The 25,996-nt window shown below is 37.7% G+C and overlaps 1 protein-coding gene across 3 annotated transcripts in view; it reads left to right on the plus strand.

Annotated features, from left to right (window-relative positions):
• Positions 1–25,996, plus strand: part of LOC132396021 (protein phosphatase Slingshot homolog 2-like) — a 152,586-nt gene that overhangs the window by 114,765 nt on the left and 11,825 nt on the right. For 2 of the 3 annotated variants that reach the window (XM_059973322.1, XM_059973319.1), the window contains 9 exons: positions 972–1,090; positions 5,856–5,924; positions 7,478–7,543; positions 8,452–8,646; positions 16,065–16,158; positions 16,537–16,665; positions 18,606–18,652; positions 19,471–19,617; positions 20,274–20,474. In XM_059973322.1, the coding sequence (XP_059829305.1) occupies positions 972–1,090; positions 5,856–5,924; positions 7,478–7,543; positions 8,452–8,646; positions 16,065–16,158; positions 16,537–16,665; positions 18,606–18,652; positions 19,471–19,617; positions 20,274–20,474 (1,067 nt within the window). The remainder of the gene's footprint in view (positions 1–971; positions 1,091–5,855; positions 5,925–7,477; positions 7,544–8,451; positions 8,647–16,064; positions 16,159–16,536; positions 16,666–18,605; positions 18,653–19,470; positions 19,618–20,273; positions 20,475–25,996) is intronic. The other variant, XM_059973320.1, reaches the window with a different exon arrangement.

Raw genomic sequence — 25,996 nt, forward strand, 5'->3', positions numbered from 1 at the left:
AGGTGCATTATAACCAGTTTGGAGGTGGTATGTAGCAGTCATACTTCTTTCCTTTGCTTTTTGTCCCCTCCCCCTCCAAAACTTCCCTTGATAGTTGGAGCCCATGGGAATGCAAAATCAGATTTATTATCACTGACATAGAAGAGATAGGATTCCAAAAGGCTGGTTCCTCCTCTTAGTTCTTTAAAGATGCAGTGTTGTCAAGGCTTCTTTTTCTTCTGACCCGAACATGGAGCACATCCCTAATCGATCAGCGGTTTACGTGCAACTGCAATTCCAGTGACGTACCCTGTCATGCAGGTGTTCGGAGATAAGAATAGGGTGACAGCAGAGAGAAACTGCAGAACACCAAGGTGATAGGTCTTCAGAGACCATTTATAGCTACACTTTTTCAGCAGTTACTACATTGAAAGCATCCTTGTTTCTGGATAATTTCCAGAGCAATTATGATCATGTCTGTAAATTTATTCTTGCAGTTCCACACCAAAATTGAAAGCAAACTTGTAACAGGTTAGTTTTAACAAATGTGTTCATATTTATTGAATAGTATAAATGATGTAATAGAGTTCAGAGCATATGAACTTCAGTATAATGCACCCATTTGTCAATATTATAGCAATCAAATTCTGTTTGATTTCAACAGAAGAATTTGCCACACCTTCTAAATGTCTTGCAGTAATGAAGCTAATTAATGGATAGTATTGTGACAATAACTTTTAGCATGGAAGCAGAAGTTAGCCCTTTCGCCCCTGAAGTTTGTTGTAGCATTCAATGAGGTTAGGAGGGAAGTATACTTTGGAGTGTTATTCAGAAAGCTCAGATGAAATTGCTAAGAATTATGACAGGGTAACCTTGCATCTACACATTGGCCTGAAAATGTGTTGTATTTGGATGAACACTGACATTTAAATGTTAATTTTAATTGGATATTAAAATAACTTTGAAGTAACTTTCATTTTGAAAAATTTCAGGCTGTACGATTGGAAAGTGCATACATAGATCTGACTAGATACATGGTGGTGGTTTCTACCAATGGCAGACAAGATACAGAAGAAAGTATTGTTTTAGGAATGGATTTCTTCAAAGATAGGTAAGACTGTTAATTAACTGGTTTGTTTATTTGTAGAAAAACAATAGCTTCCTTCCTTCTATAGTGTGTAACTAAACGTTAAATTTTGAATTCTGATATGTATAAAATGAAGGTTTATGATAACTTGATGATCAACTCATTCTTGCATAGTCATCTGAAGATTATGTCTGTATGTTAGATGTCCTCTTGTCAGATTGAAAGCAGATGGATTTTTTATTATATTAATTTATTCTAGTTTTTATTTGAGACAGTTTTGTTATAATATTTGTTGGACAATGTTTTTATTTTTGTCAATTTGTATGTCCCATTTGCTTTTAACCATTATTGGATCACTTTCATTTCTACCTTTGAACTATATCTCTGATTAATGCACTCAATATTTTAAAAAAAATCTATATTTTCACAAGTTGGGATCAAGCAAAATAGATTTCAGTTTGATTTTTGTCCCTTTGGCTTGAGTTCCTCAGTATAGTCAATGCACGCCTGTGCATCAGTTGAGGATTAGTAACTAATTATTCAAGGCTTCTCCTGTTGCAAGAAAAATACTAACATGACTAACTATTTTCAAATATTGTGAGCATGTTGATACTGCTAATTATGCTGGCTTTTGCCATTTGATCCAACCAATCTGCTGTTGTTCAGCATTGAAATGGAAGTAAATTCTTGGCTTCACAATTCAGGACTACTGATGTTTCATTATGCTACTAGATTGCACATGTAGTCCAGCAGAAAAGGCCAATCTTGCTTGGTCCTGGGAATCACTTTTCTGATCCTGCACAAGTTCTAACATGTAAAAACCCAATTGATTTCAATGAAACATGTAAAACCCTGTTTTATTTTAAACGTTTCAGGATTTGTGTACATCTGTGTACTTTTATGTCAATAGTCAAATACCTTTGTCAAAGATATTTAAAAACTTGAAATCAGTTGCAAGTAGCATAATCCTGCTTAGCATTTTCACCTGGAAAAAGTTTTAGGGTGTTTCAAGGCTTGGATTCTGTCACCTGTCCACCTGAGTTCCTGCATTTTCCAGACTCCAACATGGAGAACTCTGAGCAATGCCACTGCAACCGATAAAGGTCATTGCAGGCAGTAATTCCAAGTCAGGGAGTAGGAGCTGAGTCAGCACCCATTCAACCTTACCTAAGAATTTTTAGATTGCTTCGTGATGAATGTAACGCTATACATGATATTACTGTAACCACTTAAAATAGCCTTGGACATATGTAGAGCTAGAGAAATATTTCTTTACTGGATACAGTTTGGATATGAGCTCTAAAATTGACCAAGTTAGACTACTTGACAGTGGAACATTTAAAAATTGTTTAAAATGTCAAACGATTGATAGAAATCAGAAATTGTTCCCTTGGAGTTTTACATATTAATGCTTAGCTTGCCATATCAGCTCTGGTTCTTTGTTCAATTATACCAATTCATTGTAAATAGGCAAGAAGAGACTTTGATCAACAATGGCCTATGCTAAGGATGCAAATATTTTTTATAGGCATTCCTACTGTAGTTTGCTAACATGAGGATGGAGAATTACTTTAAATTGGTCTAATGAAAGAACAAATGACTAGCATCGAATGTGTTGGGTGGGTGGATGCCTGCTTGTTGCTATATAAACATGACAGCTTATGTTTTCTAGTTCCCTATTTGTGGATATAATTCCTGAGTGCCATTCCATTGCATGTTGCTTTTTGAAATGCCTTAAGCATGTGGCTGGGGAAGACCTAAGAATAACTCATGATCAAGGGCATCTTTTTTTAAAAACTTTCCATGAGATCATTTTGTGCCGTCAACACAAGTTATTTGTGTTAACTGTCTCCCAGAGCATTTCAGAACTTCATTTCAGCATTGCAAAGTACTGATCAGGATATACTGCTTCTGAATTCTGGAATGCAAAATTAATGGCATATTTGTTGAACTTAACATGATTTGAAATTTAATAGATGTATTATACTTTTTTATAGTATACTAGCTAAAAAGTTTTTTGCATGTTGCAAATATCTAATATAAATATTATCTGCACCTGTTTCTGTATTGCCTGACTGACATTAGATGAATTACATGATTCTCTAGGATTCTCTGGTAGTAGTGGTACTCTGTTCTTTGACTGAATTATGTTTACAGATGAATGGCTGACATTTTTATTATTTTAAACACACACTTAGTCTTGTATGCAATTTATCTCAGGAAGAACATTTTTATATTAGAGGATACAGACACTTCCACTGTGACATAGATATGGAGTTCCAAATCCTTGCATGATGTTCCAACTGTAAAATATTTCTGCTGCTGCTATCAGTTGCAGTAACAATTGTAAGGCATAGATTCCATATGGTGGTTGTAAGATGAGCAAGGCTATTGATGCTTGTTAATTCAAGCCTTGACTTGATTTGAAATGTCCCGTATAGCTTTTAATGTTCAATTTTCATTGAAATACAGCTGATAAAGCTGCAGTAATTTCAAAAAGGTCACATCAATAGAAAAGAAATTGTGCTAATTTCAAAATGTAAATTTTGAATCTTATAATCTTAAAATTAACACCTTTATTTAAAAATCCAATTTTTTCAAATATACCTCTAGTCAACTCATTGGAACAGTACACTCCACCCCCCCCCCCCCAAAAAAAAAGAAATCTTTCTCAAAAAAATCCATTTCAGTTTGTATGTGCCTTTTTTAATAAAAGGTTACAGAACCTAGGCCAGGCAAAGCTGACCTGAGCAGGGAGTGATGTTGCTCCACCAGCAACAGTCTGCTGGAAATTCAGTGGATAAATGTGTTTGTAGAGGGGAATTATTTGGATCTTTGCTACTGAAAGATGCAGAAGGCTTTAAGACTTAACTGGGGGAATGAGTTGTATAAAGACTGGCTATCCATAATGGATGTGAGGTGATGAGGGGCATAGAACCAGAAGTTGTTAAAATGTTAGAGGGAATGCAAGGTGTTCTGAGTGTAGGAGGGAAGATATTGGATAAAGAGACAGAAGAGTCAAGGTATGAAGAGATGAATTCAGTAGGACAAGGGTAGGCAGAAACAAAATGCTTACCAGGACAGTCCTGGATTTTGGGCAAGTGATAGATGCAAGAAATGAGTTGGGGGCTATGGAGGAATGATCTCCAGGTGTAATGGTGTGGGAAATAGGGGTCTAGTGTTTGTTGGGATAGTCTTACCAAAGGTCAATATGAGGATGCATCTGTGTGCTGCTATTTGTCATCAGCAAGGTAGGGGCCAGACTGCCAGACTAGAATGATGCAAGATGAATGGAATGTTGCCCAGAAGGGTGAGGGGAATGGAGAAATCTTGGTGGTAAATCATTTTATTTTGCTCTGGATTCTAGCATCTGCAGCCTCTTGTTTGTCCATGCTGCTCCACTAATTGCTGCAATCTCCATGGTATTTGCAAGAAAAATTAAATTAACAATTCTCTAACCAACAACAATGATTAAGTCTGGTTAGAATCTAACTGCGTCCGCATCTTGTAGTTCTCATAATTGATAATAGCGCTTTTGTGTATTCAATATTGAAACTCTGATGGGTTAAAATTGATGAAGAGCAGCTGAAAATACTTTAATTTTAATTTTTAAATGTTTTAATTTAATTTTTTAATTTTAATTTAAGATTTTAATTTTTTTATTAAATTGCAGAGTATGTAATTGTTAATTTATCCTTTATTGGTCAATTCTGTTGGTGTATATCAAAAAAAGACAGTCTTAGAAGCTTAACTGGAGTCATAGAATATTACAGCACGAAAATGCCTTTCATGGTGATCCATGCTGACCACTGGACTCTCTCTGCCAGCTCCAGTTGCCTATGTTCAGCCCATAACACTCTAACCTCTCCACCCTCCATGTTCCCAACCTGAGGTCCACGGACCCCTCAGTTAACGGTAGGGGTTGATGGCATAAAAGTTTGGGAAACCCTGATCCCTCCCTACAACTCTTTGAAAATGCAATCTACCTTGACTTTTTTTTAATTGAAGGCCTTCACAATTGATCTTAACCCACAATGTTGATTGTTTCTTTGCCATTGACGCTGCCTAACAATGAGTACCTCTAACATTTTATTTTTGTTTTAAATTTCCAGCATCCCTTTTTTCTTAAATGCTGCCATTTTGACTGACTCAAAATCCTTTGAGTTTTAGAAAGTGAAAACAAAAGGGTCTTTTTCTCAAGTGAAGGGGAGATTTTTTTTCTGAAAGGATGGCGTGGGCAAAGATCAAAAATCCTTTGGAAGCACTTGTTAAGCTAATTTGTTCTTGAAAAAGATCTAGTGCTTTCCTGGCATATATGATGAGTAAACTCTTCTCTGGCTTCCAGCTAGGTTAGGGAATCGATTTTTAACGACGTTTCAATGATAATCTCTATCATCTTCATCAGGGATGATGCCCAGGCATCTAGTTCGGTGGTATTTGTATCCCAGTTGTCTGTTGCTCCTGATTGGTTAGTCCACATCCAATCTGGTTTCCACTGTCCCACCTTGTCTCATCAAGGAGCACAGGTTAAAATTGATAGCTGGGTACAGGTGGAAGCCCCAGAAGAGTGTACTCATAATTTGCTTTTAATTATATGCAAGAACATTTGACATTACTGGTTTACTTCTTGTTCTTTGGATAGGTTTTGCACTTTTCCTGAAAGTACTTGAACTGGATACAGTCTATGGTTTTAGTGATTGTCTTCTTTAATAGTTCACTGCAGATTGCTTTATACTGATATCTTAAAGTGCACTGAAACATTGCTAATTGTAGATTGTTATCTTTGCAGCAGTACTTGCACCATGGGCCTAGTTCTTCCATTATGGAGTGACACACTGATACATTTGGATGGAGATGGGTGAGTACACTGGGAACCCAACATATAATCGCACATTGTAAATCCTTGGAAATTTAGCAATAAATGTCAAATAAGAGTTTTTTCGAAGCAAAGTACTGCCTTCAAGCCAACAATAAGTTGCATGTTACTTATAAAAAGGGAAATATTAGAGGCAAAACAATGTGAAAAATCAGTCTAGATTCTTGCCTTAGTCAGTCTTGCATGATGGTGGTAGTGTGTTCGTGTCAAAGCCAACAACAGAAATGGCTTTGGTTCTGATCGTTTTCATTAACATCTAAAATGTCATTTTCCCCTATCTTCTCAAACAGTTTTTCAGAACAAGTCTTTGCAGTACATTATTTTATAACCTCTTAAGATTTTCAGCCCCTTACCTTCTGGTATATCAAACCTATTTGTATTTCTACTAGGTAGTATGGTTAAAATATCCAGTTAAGGAAACTACTGAAATGTTAACCTGGTTTGAGCCTCATTTTGAGGCAAAATGTTATTCTCTCTTACTAATAGTTCTGATGAAGAATTGAACTCAGTTGTTAATTCTACATTCTTTTCCACATATTCTGTCTGACCTGAGAATTTCTAGCACTTCTCTTCTCACTAACCAAATATGAAATAATTGACTTCTTTGTCACAAAGAGTTTTCTTTTAATTTGCTGTCCTTGATACAATTGCAGATGATGAGCATCATGTTACGGAAAACTGTGACACAGGCCGTTTACTAAAAACAAGAGCACCTCCCACCCCATACCCCCCCGCCGCTATCAATCAAACTGACCCTGAGAATCCTGCTGTCTATCATGTTAACTTCCCACTTCACTTATGTTCATTCTTCATTTGCTCTCCACAAATACTTGCTGAGAATGTCCAGCCATTCTATTTTTGCTAAACTCTCAAAACACATTTTCATAATTACTAGTGGGTTAGGAACTTAAGCATTAACTATCAAATGCCCATCAGAATAAAGCTGTCCTAAGTAACATACACAAAGTGTGAAAGGAACCCAGCAGATCAGACAGCATCCATGGAAATATATAAACTGTTGATGTTTTGGGCAAAGACCCTTCTTCGGGAATGGAAAGGAAGGGGGGAGCTGCCAGAATAAAAAGGTGAAAGGATGGGAAGGATAGCTAGAAGATGATACCTTGAGGGTGGCCTCATCATGGCATAAGAGGAGGCTTGGGCCAATATGTAAAGCTGCCCTATTGCTATGTGGCAATAATGACATAATTGCCACTAAAAGAATTTGAGTTTTCTTTGACAGTAACCAACTTAGCTGCTCTGTATTAGTATCTTGGCCTACGATTTGACATTTAATCAGTCATTCACCTTGTATAATTAGAATAAATAGAAATTTCATCCAAACTGACAGTGGTACAGTAATATAAACTGTAGTTTGTTTTTCTCCATATAAAAGCATTCTGTAAGTAGCTTAGCAATTTCTTGTTTCTTATAGATTAGGATCTTCTTGTGTAGAGATTGCACACTAGTGTTTTTGGTTTTTATGTCTGATATATTTGTTGCTAATTTTTTTTTTTGCTTTGATTTCACCCCCCAAGTGGGTTCAGTGTGTCAACAGTGAATAGAATTCACATCTTCAAGCCTGTGTCCGTACAAGCAATGTGGTAAGAATTTTTGTGACAACATACTATTTGCCAGCATTTTTCTTGATGAGTTATTATTGCTGTTTCAGCTAATAGATTCTGAAATGTAAATATAATACTGCAGTTCCATAACTTTTGTGGCCATTGAAAGAGCAATGATGTGGGCAGTTAATGTAGCAATATCCAACAAGCCTTACTAATTTGGAGCAACAAAACTTGGATACAGGCCCTTGAGTCCAATGAGTCCATGTCGACCATAGTGCCCACTATGGTCCCAATTTTGAGTGTTGGGCCATATCCCTCCAAGCGCTGCCCCTCCATGTACCTTTTCAAGTGCTGCTTAAATGATACCACTGTACCTGTTTCAAATTCTTCTTGCAGTTTGTTCCATATACTCACTGCCCTCTTTGATATCAGGCCTCCTTAGATCTCTTTCCCCTCTCACCCTAAATCTATGCCCCCTAATGCTGGTGTCTCCTACCCTAAGGAAAAAATACTGCTACTATCCACCATAATTTTAAAGCTCTTCTCTAACGTTGCCTCTGATTCTCCCATGTTCCAAGGAATAAAAATCTAGGTTGGCCAACCTCTTCCTTTAAGTCAGTCCCTTTAGTTATGCCAATACGCTCATAAATGTTTTCTTCGTATTTTATTTAGTGTGAATAGCACTGTTCTCTGTGGAAGTTCATCATATTCTAATGGATCTTGTGTCTATTTGATAACATTCTCCATTAACAATGTATAAAATCTGAATAGATGAAAACTGCATTAATCACTCTGAAATCAGCAGAGGTGCACCTTGATACGATCATGTGTGTACTTATTAAATTTATGCATTTGTTATACCTGCTGGCAAAAAACCCGCATTTATTCAACAGATTAGCTTTCTGGCAACAACTTCTGACATGACTTGTGAATTTGTTTTCCAGGTCTGCTCTACAAAGTTTACACAAAGCCTGTGAGATTGCCAGGACGCACAATTACTACCCTGGAAGTCTATACCTGACATGGATTAGTTATTACGAGAGTCGCATCAACTCCAACCAGTCTTTCATTAATGAGTGGAATGCAATGCAGGATCTGCAGTCTCATCGCTCTGATTCACCTGTGCTCTTTACTGATGTGTATGTATATGATCTATTACTACACCTTTATCTCCCAGCATCCTTTAAATATCTTTTTTTTTTATTTCCACGGAGAAACATTGCACTCCACTTGATCTAATTAAACCACGATGTAACTGAAGGGTGATATGTTTGCATGGTTTGATGATCTGTCCATATTTTGGATTGTTTCAGTGAAAACCAAGAAAACAGAATGAATGTTAACTTTCATTCACTTTGTTAACTGCTATAATATTGTGGTCAATTGTGAGGCAAAGCAGTTTCCTCACTAGAAAGAAACAAAATCATGGGATTGGAGGTAATATTCTGGCATGGGTGGAGGATTGGCTTTCTAACAGAAAACAGAGAGTTGGGATAAATGGTTTATTCTCAGACTGGCAGTTGGTGACTAGTGGTGTTCTGCAGGGGTCGGTGTTGGGACCCCAACTCTTTACAATCTATATTAATGATTTGGAGAAAGGGACTAAGTGCAACGTATCAAAGTTTGCTGATGACACAAAGACGGGAGGGAGTGTAATGAGTGCGGAGGACATTGAAACCCTGCAGGGGGACATAGATAGGCTGAGTGATTGGGCAGACATTTGGCAGATGAAATATAATACTGATAAGTGTGAGGTCTTGCACTTAGGCAGGAAAAATAATAGAGCAAGTTATTATCTAAATGGAGAGAAACTGGAAAGTGCTTCTGTGCAAAGGGATCTGGGGGTCCTGGTGCAGGAAACACAAAAAGTTAGTATGCAAGTGCAGCAGGTGGTCAAGAAGGCCAATGGAATGCTGGCTTTTATTGCTAGGGGGATGGAGTATAAGAACAAGGAGGTCTTACTGCAGTTGTACCGGGTATTGGTGAGACCACACCTGGAGTACTGCGTGCAGTTCTGGTGTCCATATTTAAGAAAGGGCATACTGGCTCTCGAGGCAGTGCAGAGGAGGTTCACTAGGTTAATTCCGGGGATGGGTGGGTTGATGTATGATGAGAGGTTGAGTAGATTGGGACTCTACTCATTGGAGTTCTGAAGAATGATTGGCGATCTTATTGAAACATTTAAGATTGTGAAGGGGCTTGATCAGGTGGATGTGGGGAGAATGTTCCCAATGATGGGTGAAACTAGGACTAGGGGGCATAATCTTAAAATAAGAGGATGCCGTTCCAGGACTGAGATGAGGAGAAATTTCTTCACTCAGAGGGTAGTGGAGCTGTGGAATTTACTGCCCCAGAGAGCTGTGGAAGCTACTACACTCAGTAAATTCAAAACGGAGATGGACATTTTCCTGGATAAAAATGGCATTAGGGGATACGGTGAGCGAGCAGGTAAGTGGACATGAGGCTAGGTTTAGATCAGCCATGTGATCTCCTGGGCCAGTTTTCGATAGCCTGGATGGGTCGGAGAGGAATTTTCCAGATTTTTTCTCCTCAATTGGCAAATCTTTTTTTTTCCCGGGTGATCACATGGGTTTGGGCGGGATGAATAATAAAATAAAATGGGCAGCATGGTGCCCTGTTGGTTGGCACTGTTGCCTTGTGGGACTCGGTGATAACTCGAGTTAAGATTGGATCAGCCAGGATCTTGTTGAATGACGGAGCAGGCTTGAGGGGCCGATTGGCCTACTCCTGCTCCTATCTCTTATGTTCTTATGTAAAAGGTTTAGTGGTTTTTGTGGCACTGATCTCCCTGTTCCAACCTAAAGAATCTGATCAACATAGGCTGCTCAAATGGGTTCACATCAATCATATTAGAAGAAAAATTATTAATTTTAAGAGGTTAAAAATTTCAGTAATTTTCGTAGAACTTGAAATTAAAGTAGAACTTGAAATAAATCCCAAAAATGTGTAGAGAACGGGACATTAGCGGAGGGTTATGGGGATTATGCAAGGGAACAGGCTGAGGTTAATGATCATCTTGTTGGAGTGGACACGGGAGAATGAAAAGCCCATTCCTGTTCCAGTTTCTTAAAGGAAATTGTGTAGCCTTATGTTTAAAGAATTAAGCAAATTTAATTAACAAAGTTAAGCTGTGACAGACAAGACATGGCAGAACACATGATGTTTGGAAGCTGTGCTAGAGTGGGTGGCGCAGATGGTACACCTACTGCTTCAATGCTAGAGACCTGGTTTCAATTCTGACCTTGGGTGCTCTCTGTGTGGAGATTGTACATTCTCACTGTGATGCAGTGGCTTCTCCCCCCCCCCCCCCCCCACACACACACACACACACACACACACACACAACCCTGACCCCCAAGTATTCAGGTTTCATTTCACATCCCTAAAATGTCGACGGTTAGCTTAATTAACCACTCTAAAATGTGGGAAGAGTTGATAATAATGAGAACAGAATTTTAAAAGATCAAATAACCATAGAATTAGAGTAAATTGGTAATTGATAGTTGGCACTTACTTGGTGGACTGAAAGGCCTGCTTCCATGTGCATCTCTCTGACTCCAAGTTTTGAAATAATTAAGGAAATTGAAGTTACTTATACCAAGGGCAGAACAATGATCAAACAATAATTATATCCTGGAGTGGGGTCCTTTTCAAGGGGTAGGTATGTGGCCATGTCTCAGAGTTGCTGCCTGACCTCAGCAAGATAGAGGGCAGTCTACCACACTACATCAGCACCCCCTTTGCGGTTTGTTGGTAAGGTTGAGATTGGCGCAAAGAGGGTGGAGGACAGAGCATTTAGAGGCAGTAAGGCTCGGGGAGGAGTGAGGGGTGTTGAAGTTGAGCCAATTGATTTCTTGTCAGCAATTAGAGATATAAAAGCAAGTCTCATTGCTGAAGTTCAGCTGGTTGATGTGGTTGTTAAGAAGGCAGGAAGCCTTTATTAGTTTGGGGATTGAGTTCAAGATCCACAAGGTAATGTTGCAGATCTATAAAATGCTGGTTAGAACACATTTGCAATATTGTGTTTAGTTCTGGTTGCCTCGTAGGAAGAATGTGAAGCTTCAGAGAGGGTGCAGAGGAGATTTGCCACAATGCTGCCTGGATTAGAGAGCATGTCTGATGAGGATAGATTGAGTGAACTTGGGTTTTTCTCTTTGGAGTGAAGGAGGACCAGAGGTAACTTAATAGAGGTGTACAGGATGAAAAGTGGCATAGATCAAGTGGAAATAACTAATACAAGGGGATAATAATATTAAGGTGATTGGAGCAGCGTATAGGAAGAATGTCAGGGTGCATGGAATTCCCTGGCGGTAGAGGCAAATACATTAGGGACATTAAAGAAACTCTTGAGTACATAGATGAAGACAAAATTAAGGACCCTGTGGGAGGGAAGTGTTAGATTATTCTTAGAGCAGGTTAAAAGATCAGCACAGCATGGTAGGAGAAAGGGCCTGCATTGTTATATGTTCGATGCCTGAAGATGCTGGATGTTCCAGCAATACTAAAGCCTTAGAATTGATTTATTTAAGCTGTGACATCTCCCCAATTCTTTTAGGATTTTGCGTCTGGAGCCCAGAACACTGCAGTTTTAAAGCAATAACTCTGCTATAAATTGTCCATGTTTATCAATAGCTCTCTGTTCTTTTTCCACAGAAGATGTTATACTATCAGCTTCCTAATAAGGTGGCAGCTTGATAGTGTCACTGACTATCAATAGTGCTCAATTACTTTGTTAGTTAAAAATAGTCTTCCTAATCTGTAAAGAGTGTCACAGATGACAACCTATCATCTGAACTAGTTAGTATCAGTCTGTTCAAATGTTAAGATATTTCTGCACAAAGTAACAGATCAAAAGCAACTGAAGAAATCTTCGTATAATGCTTACTCAGTTACTTTATTTTCATGAAATTTTAAAAGCCACTCAACAGTGGATGAGCAAGGCACACAATGGATTAACCAAGCAAACAGGACAATGGTTTATAATGAACATTGGTGCAAGGCCTGGTTCAAGCTCAGATCAAAATATGTTTATGCTGTGCCTATCATAATTCCAATTGATTTGCAGTCAATGAAGTAATTTTACAGTATTGTCATTGCTGTGATGTAATAATAGTGGTAACCTACTGAAAAAGTTACAAACTCCCAGAAGAATGAGATGTATTTAAACATTAAGATGATAATGATAATTTCTCTAAAGCGTATTAAAGGATAAACTTCAAAATTTCAAAATGCTATTTATTACCAAAGAATGTATAAATTATACAACCTTGAGATTTGTTTGCTTGCAGGCAGTCTCAAAGCAAGGAACCCAAAAGAACCCAATTTTAAAAAAAGACCAACCCCCCAGTACCCACAGAGAAAGAAGGGGGGAGAAAAAACAAATCATGCCAATAGTTGAAGCAAGCAACAACAGCATCATTCCTAACCAAATTTAGTCCTTAGATCCAAATCCCCAGAGCAGCCTGGGGTAGGCCCAAAGCTTCTGTATTAAGTTCATCCTATTAGTGGGGAAAATAACAACATCAGCCTGGTCTTCAGTGAAATTGCCCTGCATTTTGGTTAGGTCAGGATGCTGTACATGCTGTAAGCATCCTCAGCTCTGTCAGGGACCTCCTTTTATCTGTCCCACAATCCCTTTGACCTCCCATCATCAGGCAGCAGTAACCGCAGACTGTTATGCTGAGTAATAGCTTCTTCCCACAGGTTGTGAAACTTGTCTGATTGTTATCTGAATGGCCTACTATCACCTAGTACATATTATTCATGACAGCCAGTAGCAGTATACTCTTGTTTATTATATGCACTTTATGTCAACTTGTACGTCTACAGAATACTTTTTAGTTTGTTAATATTGTTGTGCTAATATTTTGGGTTGTCTGTGATGTATGTACTTTGATTTGCACCTTGGTCCCTGAAGAATGTTGTTTTTTTAGATGTGCATCTTTGAGAAATACTGGGGGTTGACTGTGCTATTAGAGATTTTAATCTTCAAGAGGAGATTTTGAACAAATATTACATCTGCTTCTTTACTATAATAACTGCAGAAACACTTCTTAGTTCTAAGCCAACTTCCATCCCTCAATTAATGACTTATCTAACCTTTATCACATTTTTGGCTGTTTGACCTTGCTGTGCACTGATCAGCTGTTGCATTTTCAACATTGCTGGAGTCATATCTTCAGAAAATACATAGGTTAAGGATTTGAGAACCCCTGATAGCATTTAAGGCAGTGCCTGTTGGTGCAAAGTAAATGTAGTTGAGAAACCAAACCATGTACAATATTAGTCTCAAAGCAAGAGGTAGCAAATTCTGTAGATGGACAAGCATATGTATAATTTGTGACTAGAATATAGTACACATTTAGATAAGGCAATACATTAAAGCAGTCATTCGGTCGTGGAGCTAACTAACATATTGAGTTTGGCAGCATCAAGTGGTGTTACAATGAGTGTTCTTATTCTTACAGATATTGGGTCTGAATGTCATCTTGATGTCAAAGATCCAAATCCTTTATTCAGTTTAAGAAAATATTAGAACAAAAGGTACAGCAATATGACTGGCATAAGATAGATAGATACTTTATTCATCCCCAAGGGGAAATTCAACATTTTTCCAGTGTCCCATACACTTATTGTAGCCAAACTAATTACACACAGTATTTAACTCAGTATAAATATGATATGCATCTAAAAGCTTGAGGGTTCAAATATAAAGTATATCCAGCTTCTCAACTCATAACATTATTGAATTTCTTTAGCTTCACTGGGTAGTCCAGGGAGGATTAGGTTGTCAGTTATGCCACCATCTGAGCTCTAGTGGGTTCTGTACCTTCACATAGCACTTTGCAGGTGCTGAAATCCTCAGTGTACTGATGCATGTACAGTATCTGTTCTGTGCTAAGCAATCCAGCTGATTATTTACTTATCTGGTTTTGCACATTTCAACAAACTTATTTATATAGATTAGAAATGGAGATTTGCTTCTGAAATCTCTTCCCACGCCCAGGGCGGTGGCTATTTTTTTTTGTTTACACATTATTTGCATTTAGTGTTTTTGAGCTGGCTATTGAAAAATAATGGTCCAAAGATGGAAAGGTATTGACAATGTTCTAAAATAGTGGTCGCCAACCCATCGATTGGGATTGACTGGTTGATCTTTGAGACTTTCCCAGCAGATCCTGGGAATGAATGAATGAATAAATAAATAAATAAATAAACACACACACAAATACTGTTGAGAGATTGTTTCTGGGTTGCGGGGTTTTAGTTCCATTCTTTCTGCCCAGTGCACGTGCATGTAGCTCCCCTGCACAGTGTACTTCAGTGGTCCCCAATCACTGGGCTGCGAGGAAACGTTGAGTCAGCTGCACCTTTCCTCATTCCCTGTCACGCCCACTGCTGAACTTGAACGCACGTAAGGTCATCAATCGCCTAAACACAGTGACCCCCCTGCGCCAGGGATCACTGGTTGGCCTCGCGTGGCCGATGGGAGGTGCTGTTTCTACTGGCCTGGAGCGCGGACAGATGGGCACCACCTCTAAACCCGTTTAACACACCGAATGTTCGTGGGAAACCCGGTGCTAAGATACTCACAGACGACCTAATTCGGGCTCAGGGTTTTGTAAGTAGCAGAGCAGCTACCGTGCTGCGATCTACTGAAACAAACTTTTGTCGGCCGATAGATCTTACAAGGGGGGCGGGCGCGCGCCCTGACGCACTCCTCGCTTGGTCGGTCGCCCTCTCCGGACTGCAACCCTGGCATGGGGACCGCCAACCCTTACCTTGTCCTCTCACCCCACCCACAACCAGCCACACCTGGCCAAGGCAGCTGGCGTCAGGCAGGCAGGTGGCTGCAGTTCGGGCCGGGAAGCTGTCTAATTTGGCACTGAAGCCTTCAAAACTGCTTTGGTACCTTGAGTCCAAGCACCCTGCACTTAAATTCAAACCTGTTGAGTTTTGTGAGTGGAAAAAACATGAGCAAGCGGGACAGAAGCTAAGTGCCAAGAGCTGCGAAAACTAAATTGCGGAATAGACTGGACATAAGGAACCTGCTTCGAGTATTGCTGTATTCCCGCCATTTTTAACCCCCCCCCCCCGGGCCCTGTCGGCTGGTCTGCAAGAATATTGTCCATCTTAAACTGGTCCACGGTGCAAAAAAGGGTGGGTACCCCTGGTGTTTATACATTATTTCTACTTAAGGCTTGCGAGGTTTTACTTCTGGTCTGTTCTGACCTGGTGCCCATGCGTGTAACTAATCGATCTGGGGTTGATCTTGCCTTTCACTAAGGCCGACATAGGAGATCTTGGGCTTAAAAAGGTTGGTAGACTGCTATTCTAAAATTTGTTGAATTTTGTTACTGAAACCATTAGTAGTTTACATGTTTTCAATGTCCCATTAATTATCAGAATAATTAAGGGAATGATATATTTTAAGTTCACAAAGCACCTGTTATTTGAGATTAATTAAGAAACAAGAAATCTAATTTACCTGTGATCATTGTTTCTTCCCATTGTTATTGTATTTGCACCAATGTAGACCAACAGAGCGAGAGCTTACTGAAAGACTAATCAAGACTAAACTGAGAGAAATTATGATGCAACAAGATCTGGAAAATGTCACATCAAAAGAAGTAGGTGATCTTCTTTAAAAAAGAAAATTAACAAAATCGAAAGTTCTGAATTAATATATTAGTTGGCATTGTTTTTTTAATAATAAGAGAAAGAGGATCACTGCTCATTTCTTCCTGCATGGAACATTGTGTTTCCACACAGTAATGTTCATTGTTAAAGACTCAAAAAAAGTTGCAAATTTTACCTGAAAGAACTACCCTGAGTAGGACTATATAAAGTTGTACTGCATTATCAGATCAGAAATTTAGTTTGTCTGATTAATAGTGAATTGTCCTTAAACTCTGTAATTTTTCTGCTGATAGGTGCTGATGGGGGGGAGTAAAAAAAGAAAAACAGAATGTATATGTTGCAATGGCTAATTATTGTGTTCTCTGCAGATTCGCACAGAATTGGAAATGCAGATGGTCTGTAACTTGAGAGAATTTAAGGAATATATTGATAATGAGATGATTGTAATCTTGAGGCAGATGGATAACCCAACGGAGATATTTGAACATGTCTATCTGGTAGGATCATCACATCAGAATTTAACTTCACCTTCCACCCATCTGTGAATATGAAAATGAATGTTCTCCAAGAGGCCATATAGAATTTAAAAAGGGAGAACATGAGGAACATTTAGAGCAGAGGTCTCTTCTGCTGACTTTTAAATCTGATTGTTTTTTTTTCTTCACATCATCAACTTTGTGGTAATCTGAGATTGGGGAATAGTGCTGTGGGGAGAGCTCAATATCACAGAGTTGAGTTCCTCCAAAATATTGTTGCTTGTATTCCCAATTACATCAGATCTTGTTCACCCCTCACCTAAATGGTTAATAATGCATATGAACTCCTGGTTTTAAAGCTCCATGATCATATTTTAATATTTCACCATGACATTCCTCTTTTCTGAACTGTTTTTAATTTTCACAGGAAATAGTTTTAATCCTCAATTTTAATGATTCCATTACTTACTTTATCTTCAGCTGTTCAGACCCTAGGATCTGAAATTTCTCTTGCTAAATCTGTGTCACTCTTGTTGAAATATTCCTCAAAACCTATTCTATCACCCAAGATTTTGGTAATCTGTCCTATTTGATTAGTGCTGACTGTCAATTTTTTTTTGATTGCACTCCTTAAATGCTGGGGATTTTTAACTCTGTTAAAAATAGATATTACTGTTCTGTCTCTTTATAGTATATTCTGCTGACACACGACCATACTGCATATTATAACCTTGATTGTAGACCCTTAAAGGAGAGATGAGATGTAGATTTATCCACTTTTAAGTGTTTTAAATATTTTTGCAGTATAATGTAGATTAATTTTCTACCACCTCAGTTGACTGATTATTGCTTTTACTTTAGTGAGTTAAGAGCTTATGATTTAACATTGTGACTTGATGCTATGTGAATTCTTATATGGAGTATATTCATTTCAGAACTGTCCTGATTAAGTTTCCTTTTTAATGTCCTACCGCATGAAGCCTTCTACTATCTGCTTTTGTTGAATGACTGTGCATTTTGCAGAGGCCTTACAGTCAAGAGAAATCTGGTTTTATTTGAGAGGAATCAACACTAAATCCAGTTATCTACCAGTAAAGGCCATTTTAATCTGTGATTGTATCGTATTTTCATAAAGTCAGTTCATTTGGAAAATAACTTAGGACTAAGATTCTGTATTCTTTCTGTAGCTTCAGAAATAGATATTTTGTTAATTTATTCTCCTAGTTCACCTCTGTTCCCTTATGTTACCTGAATGATAAGCTTCCCATATCAAAACATTTTCTACACAAGGACGAGCAGCAAACTCCCTTCACTGCAGTATTAATCTCATTAGTAGTGGGTTGTATGATGCATATTGCCTCATAAATAAAAGTTCTGCTTTATCCTTGTCATTTTGATACCAATTATCTATTGTAATGGTCTCTACTGGCATCCTTTTAAAGTAGAAGGAAAGTTGGAAAAAAGGCATTAATGACTACCAGAAGTGGGAGCACAAACTCAGTGAATTGAGCAGTATCTGTGGAAGTAAAGGATAGCTGTAATTTCAGATTACAATCCAGCATTAGTCCTGGATAGCAAAGAAAACCATCTTATAGCCTCCACAGATGTTGCTTGACCCACTAAGTTCATCCAGTGGTTTTTATTTTACTTAGTAAATGCAAAGAATGCAAAAGTCAGCTGGAATAACAAAACAATATTGCTGTCAAATTTTTAATCTGCTAATTGGGTAAGAAGTTGACTAGTGTGCTTGTGCGTTACTTTAAAAAAAAACAACTCAACTCCCTTTTACTAAAAATGTGCTTGTCATGCATTACTGTACCTTGGATGCAAAATGTGATGGGGGGCAGTGAGGGGTGATGGTAGTGTTCAAGATCGCAAAACCAGCTTGCATCTACACCAGCGCTGCTTGCTTCTGCTTTGGTTGAAAGCACTGTGTGTTAACCAACTGTCTCTGTTTTCAGGGCTCAGAATGGAATGCTTCCAATTTAGAAGACTTGCAGAACAGAGGGTAAGTTTTCTGGAATTAAGAGTGTTAAATTTACCCCAACCACCAAACCAAATGTCAATAAGTACCATACTTTGGGCCTGTACTGTGCTGTAGTATTCTAGTGTCTAGTGAAGGAGATATTGTATGAAGTACTACACTTCAAGTGTAATGTGTTCATAAATAGTATGTTGTGCTTTTATTTTAGAATCAGCACATGTCAAAACATTTAATAAAGAAACTGCTTCTTGACTTATACAATGTAATTTTTCCCAGTTATCACTCTGAATAATATTCCACAGATTTAAAAAAAAATCTTGATTCCTTGTAACCTTGAACATTACATATTTAATAAATGTTTAGGAATCTTTTGGGCCGCATGCACAATGCCAACCATTCCAAAATCAAGAAAACCACAGATGCCAGAAATTTGAAAAACATAGAAAATACTGGAAACACTCAACAGGTTGAGGAACATCTGAAGAGAAAGGAGACAGAATTAAGCTTTCATTCTAAGACCCTTAGTCAGAATACCTGACATGCTGAGTGTTTCTAGTATAATCTGTTCCTTTTTTTTTTAAAAGTCTCTAACAAACAGGGTTTACAAAATCATTTGAATAATCTTACAGCCATAAGATAAAAATGATTAAAGGCACTTTTAATGACTAGAAATTAAAAGTTCAGTAAAAACTAGTGGGATATTTTGTAATCTTATTTTGCCTTTATGTTAATTCCTTGTAAGATTTTAAAATTTTGAAAATCATCCTGTGTGCCTGTGAACAGATGTTACACTCTAAGGCAATGGTAAATCCTAATATTTATTTCTTAATACTTTCATTTAGGATTCGATACATTTTAAACATCACCCGTGAAATTGACAACTTTTTCCCTGGAATATTTGAATATCACAATATAAGAGTATATGATGAGGAGGCTACCGATCTACTTGCATATTGGAATGATACGTACAAATTCATTTCCAAAGCAAAGTATGTAATCTAGAAGTAATTTATGCTGTGTTGTACTGTTTCCATTATGTTTTAAATTACAAATTCTGTACAATATATTCACATAGTCGGGTTAAAAACTTTTATGTCCAACTCTTATCTAGATTAATTATAGCATGGTTTAGATCTTGTATGGTTTTCTGAATTTTGCTTCCTGTGTAATTGTAATGAGTTTAATTTTAATTTATAACATTTTATTATGCTGTTAAAGAACATGCGCAAATTGGTCACTTTGATATCTAATCATTTTGCTGCAAATCATTTTCCAAATCTGAAAACTTAGTTTTCAAAGCAAGCTTCAGTCATGAATATCAAAAATCAATCATGTACAGAAATAGTCTATCAAAGTAAAAACATGCTTTCTTTTTCAGTCCTAATTTTGGTAAACAGTTGCCATAGGGCATGTTTGAGTTAATTGATTACAAAGGGGATGCTCAAATGTTGTTGCAGAAATTACACTTCTATTTGGTGCTAAGCTATTAATGTGTTAAAAATGATCTTCATTCTAATTTTTAAAAATAATCTGAATATTTTTTATATATGTCAGGTTCCTAAGCATAATTGCTTTTGTGGCTTTTGAATAGTTTGACTCTAAATGCTTGTGTATTTCCTTCCCCCCCCCCCCCCCCCAAAATCAGGAAAAATGGTTCCAAATGTCTTGTTCATTGTAAGATGGGTATCAGCAGATCTGCATCCACTGTAATTGCATATGCAATGAAAGAATATGGCTGGAATTTGGATGAAGCTTATAATTATGTGAAGGAGAAACGTACAGTTACTAAACCGAATGTTGGTTTCATGAGACAACTGGAAGAGTACCAGGGCATTTTGCTGGCTAGGTAGGTGCATCATTTTGTATTTTTTAGTTGGTTTTAATTGATCATGTCTGCAATGTCTTGCTTTTCTTTTATTTTCTTGATTCACAATTTCTCTCTATTTGCCTCCTGGCTGTCTCTCATACTGGATTTGATCTGATAGAACGGCAGGCAGGGCAGCCATGTACATCTCTACGACTTCCACAGATGGTACTCTAGAGCCGAATGCCGCAGTGCAACCCAAGGTAGAGCCACTGCCGATTTTCCCTCTCTCCCATTTAGCTGGGCACCTTGTGTCTGCACGGTCCTCAACCACATATACTCACTGCCTGTGGGTGGGAGTGTCAAACTGAATTTCAATTTGAATCAGGGTCTCCCATTCTCAGTCTCTTTTGGGAGACCTATCTCAACATAGAAATCCAAGATGGCTTAAATTTAATTCTTTCAGAACAAACCACAAACAGGCAAGTTCCATAAACTCCAGCCTCCATTTTCATTGTGCCCTGCAGTACTCAATGTGTTCTATATTTTTGCGCTTTTGTGGAAGGTATTATGCTGTAAAAAGACTATGGTGTGGCTTATGGTTGCTGTAGAAAACTGTAATATAAAATACACAAGCTATTTGAAAATGCTGTTCTTATTTTAAATATAATGTCAACGTAGTAGAATGTGAGATGAAGTAGAGCTTTGTAGCAGACAGACAAATGGTCAAAAAGTTGCAGAAAGATTGTTTTTATTTCATTAGTTTTCTCCCTGACTCATTCTGTTTTATCTTGTCCAGAAGCTATGATAGTAATGTTAAAATAATTGGAGTAATCAATATAGAAAAATGATCCATTGCAATTTGTTCTGATTCCTTAGATTTTCTAGAGCTTCTGGTTTTGAGAAGCAGCACCAATGCTCAAGAACAGGTTTAGAATTCTGGTCAATTCCAGAAATATTGAAGCATATGACTTGTACTGATATATAAATGCTATAGGGAAGAGGTTTAGTATGTGGTGGGAGGTTGGGGGACAAAGAAAACAAAGATCACAGGTGTTTGGTTGAATTTTTTTCTGAATTCGTATGTGCATTACGGCTATGTCACTTCCTATTTTTTATAGTAAATCTGAGTGAACAAAACAATTTGAGCCTGAAGTCTTAAAGTTTAATAAATGGTTTCTCAAGATGCTTTTAGTATATATAAAGCTATAGATGTAATTAATCTGATTTAAAGTGGAGTTGCGGTTTTTATTTGAGAGTGCTTTTACAGCAAGAATTTAGATCAAAACCCATCTGACTTGAGAGAGAGTGTGCTGATCTTGGCTTTAGCTTTGTAAACAAGTTTAATGACGATTGTGTTGCTTTAATATCATGCCCATTATCATATCCATTTGAATTGAGAGAAGTGCTCAACACTGCAGTTACGTGTTTTCTTAAAAACATCAGTTGCATCTGGGAAGAAAAGCTTGAGAGGATCAAAGTTCAAAGTAAATCTGTTATTGGAGTACATATATATCACTATATACAATCCTGAGATTAACTTTCATGCAGGCATACTCAATAAATCCACAATAGAATCTATGAAAGACCGCACCAACTTGGGCGTTCAACCAGTGTGTAAAGACAACAAACTGCAAATACTAAAAGAGATGACAATAATAAATTATTAAGCAATAAATATTGAGAACGTGAGATGAGGAATCCTTGAAAGTGAGTCCATAGGTTGTTGGAGCTTTTCAGTGATGGGGCGAGCGAAGTTGTCCCCTTTAGTTTAAGAACCTGATGACGGATAGGTAATAACTGTTCCTGAACCCAGTGCTGTGATTCCCAAGGCTCAGGTACCACCTTCCTGATGGCAGCAGTGAGAAGAGAGCATGATGTTTAATAACCTCTTGATTAAGTTTGGTGTTAATTTGAATTTAGAATGTCGCATGATAGTTTTGAACTCCTTCCCCCAACATTCCCCTTTGCTGATATGTTAGAATCAGGTTTATTATTGCTGACGTACATTTAGTAGCCACTTTACTAGGTAAACTTGCTTGTTAATGTAAATATTTAATCAGCCAATCGTGGCAGCAACTCAATACATAAAAGCATACAGTCATGGTCAAATGGTTTAGTTGTTGTTCAGACCAAACATCAGAATGGAAAAGAAATGTGATCTAAGGGACTTTGACCGTGTAATGATTGTTGGTGCCACATGGGGTGGTTTGAGTATCTCAAAAACTTGACCTCCTGGGATTTTCATGCACAACAGTCTCTAGATTTAACAGAGAATGGTGGGATTCACAAAAAAAATCCATTGAGTGGCTTTTCTGTGGGGGAAAATGTCGTGTTACTGAGAGAAGTCAGGGGAGAATGGCTAGACTGGTTCAAAATGACAGGGAGGCAACAGTATTCAAATTACCACGCATTACAGAAATGGTGTGCAGGAGCAAAATCACACTAGGTTCCACTCCTTACCTAATAAAGTGGCCACTGAGTCTGTGTTGTGAAATTTGTTTTATGGCAGTAGTACAGTACAAGACACAAGAATTACTGCAAGTTAGATAAATAAGTTGTTTGTATTAACACACTAAATCTCACAATAAAACTCTGATTTCCTGTCCCTAAAGGCAAGCATAGTGCTTTTACATTGACTTTCCTTCAAAAGCATTTTTAGTCTTGTATTACATTTATTCAGAGCTGTCATCTGACGGAAGACATTATGGACTCTGCAATTTTTATTTTTATTTTCATTTTCATTGCACCTCTGAATTGCTTGCGTATGTACACCACTGATCTGTACATTGCATTGTGGAATTATTGTTCCAGAGTACATTCTAGTATAATTTATATGGGCTTTTTAAAGTATCTTTTGGTAAATCCATTGATCTGAAAATCAGTTTGTGCTGAGCCAGTATTCTGTCAGAATGTCTATTATAATTGAAAACTTGTATCAGTTAAACAGAGACATTTTGATTGTATTAATATTGATGGCAAAAAAAGTTTATCTTTGATACTTTGCAAGGATAGCATTTTATTTTGAAAATTGGTTTAAATATCAATTTATGATTAGAGATTTCCTGAAATCTTGACATTTTGAGTTTAGTCTAGGAAGCAAGTTTGCTCTGTAATTATACTTCGTAAACTAAATGTAATAATTGTTATTTTTCATTGTGTCTATTAGCTGCACATTTAAAAGTTAGACTAAATTATTCAATTCATAACTTGAAATTTCAGTACGATTAATTGGGACACATCAGCCCCAGTATATTTCGGCCCTATTAACAGTAGCAAAACAGCAGTTTTCAAAAATCACTGCGTTTTGAACACAAACATATTCAACTGACTTATTTTTTTTCAAAAAGTCTGTTCATTGTAAGCACAGTGTACTGTCTCTAACAGCCACCCAAGAGCACACGGCTGATGTTAGTTAAAAACTGTTTAGAAACAGTGTCCTCTCCCAATTAAGGGAAACCTGATTAGTGTTCATTTTTTAAGAGCTGCCCCAATTAACTGTACTGCACTGTATTTATTCTTTACCTTTTGAAACCTGTTTCTGTAACTAATGACAGAGTGGTTAAATCACAGAACTAGCATCCAGTGGCTTGGAGTTATGAGTTCAAATCTCACCTAAATGTCTGGCTGTAATGCCTATTACACTAACCCCATTTTATCTGTGCCCTTCATTTTTTAAACCTCCTATAAGGAGACCTTTCAGCTAATCCTTGTCATAGCTACTGCCCTCCATGCCATCTCTTCTGTACCCTCTATTGCTACCATATCTTTCCTGTAGTCTAGCTATCAAGCTTCTAAATGTATTCCAAGTGTAGTCTAACGCACATTTTGTTCAGCTGCAGCCTGACTTCTTGACTCATGTATTCAATTCATTGGCCTATCGTGCCAACGATATCATTATTACCTTCGTTACTCTGTTACCACTTCTGGTGAGTTATGGTCCGGCTGTGTATCAGCACTCCCAATGTCCCAGCTGTTCATTTATTTTTTTATATATCAGAGTTTGACTTTCCAAAGTATATTACCTCATACGTGTTTGAATGTGGTTCTCTGATCTTTCTTGTAACTGTATTCTAACCTTCTCAATTCTTACTGAATTCTCCACCTTTAGATGACTTGCTCTTCCTTTATGTCTGTATCAGAATAACCAATTCTGTTTGTCATCATTTTGGCTCAGATTTTTTGTGTGTAATTTGGCCTATTGGGCTTGTTCCACAGCTTTACCATTAACAATACAGACAGGTCTAGTCTGATGTAAATTGCCATTATTTCTCATCCTATCAAAGATGCTCCCTTTGTTCTACTCTGTTCCACCATAACCTTCTCTGTCACCTAAAGTTAACTTATTTTCTTCCTTCAGTTTTGGTGAAGGGGTCCAGATTTGAAATATTAAACATTTCTCTTCCTACAGTTAATGCCTAGCTTCCTGAGATGTTTCCAGCATTTTCTGTTTGTTTTGGTGTCATGACAAATAGTAATTTTCCTTATTGTACAGTTGATATTTAAGTCTGTAGTACAAATGTGAAATGAAGTTGTATCAACAAATAACATGAAGCATTAATAAGTTATCAATTAATGTGGCAGGAACTACTTCCAAGAACTGGAATTTGTGATTCCATAAATTAAATCTGCAGACTGCAGTCTTCAAGTTTAAGTGCATTATTACAGGCATACATGGAATAGGTACGATATAAAATCAGCTTTTTGGAGCAACAGCTCAGTACATTACAGGCATGGTGTTGACATGAAAGAAAGCCTAACCCTAACGCAAGTAGAGGGAGGGAAGGGAAAATAGTCTACAGTAGTGTTTGGGTTTTCCAGGTTTGTTCAAGAAGCTGATGGCAGTGAGGAAGAAACTGTTGTAGAGCACTAAGGTGTGGGTCTGTAGACTCCTTTACCACCTCCCTGATAGCAGAGGGGATGGTGGGTTTCCTGATGATGGATACCACCTTCCTGAGTCATCATTTCTTGTAGATATCATTTGGGGTTGGGGGGGTGGTGATGGAAGTAGCTGTGTCCAATACTCTCTGTAATCGCTTGCATTTCTGTACTTTAGAATTTCTGTACTAGGCTGTGATGCAATGAATCAGAATGCTGTCCACTATACAGCTAATGGAGTTAGTCACTATGCTGAATCTCAAACTTCTAAGGAAGTTAAGATGCTGGCATGCTGCCTTCATGGCTGTATCTATGTGCTGAGCCCAGGACTGGTCCTCCTTTATGTTGACACCCAGGAATGTGGAACTGATCATCCTTTCCACTGCAGATCCTTCAGTGATGTCTGATGTGTTTGTCTGACTCCCAGTTCCTAAAATCGATAATATCAATCCTTTGGTTTTGCTGACACCAAGTACAATTACAATATCACTCAACCTGCTGACCTGTATGCCACCTCATCACTCAGTTTTTGGTGTTTTGGACATGTATTCTCATGCCAAATAATGAGACATAATAATTATCATATGAGGAAGCCCTGTTTAAACATCTAATTACTATCAGCTGGGTTAAAAAGAAACCTTATTTCTGGGGACAAAAATTGGAAGATTTTGAAGATGAGAGCAATT

This window comes from Hypanus sabinus, chromosome 6 (genome assembly GCF_030144855.1).
Source record: "Hypanus sabinus isolate sHypSab1 chromosome 6, sHypSab1.hap1, whole genome shotgun sequence".
Taxonomy (NCBI): domain Eukaryota; kingdom Metazoa; phylum Chordata; class Chondrichthyes; order Myliobatiformes; family Dasyatidae; genus Hypanus; species Hypanus sabinus.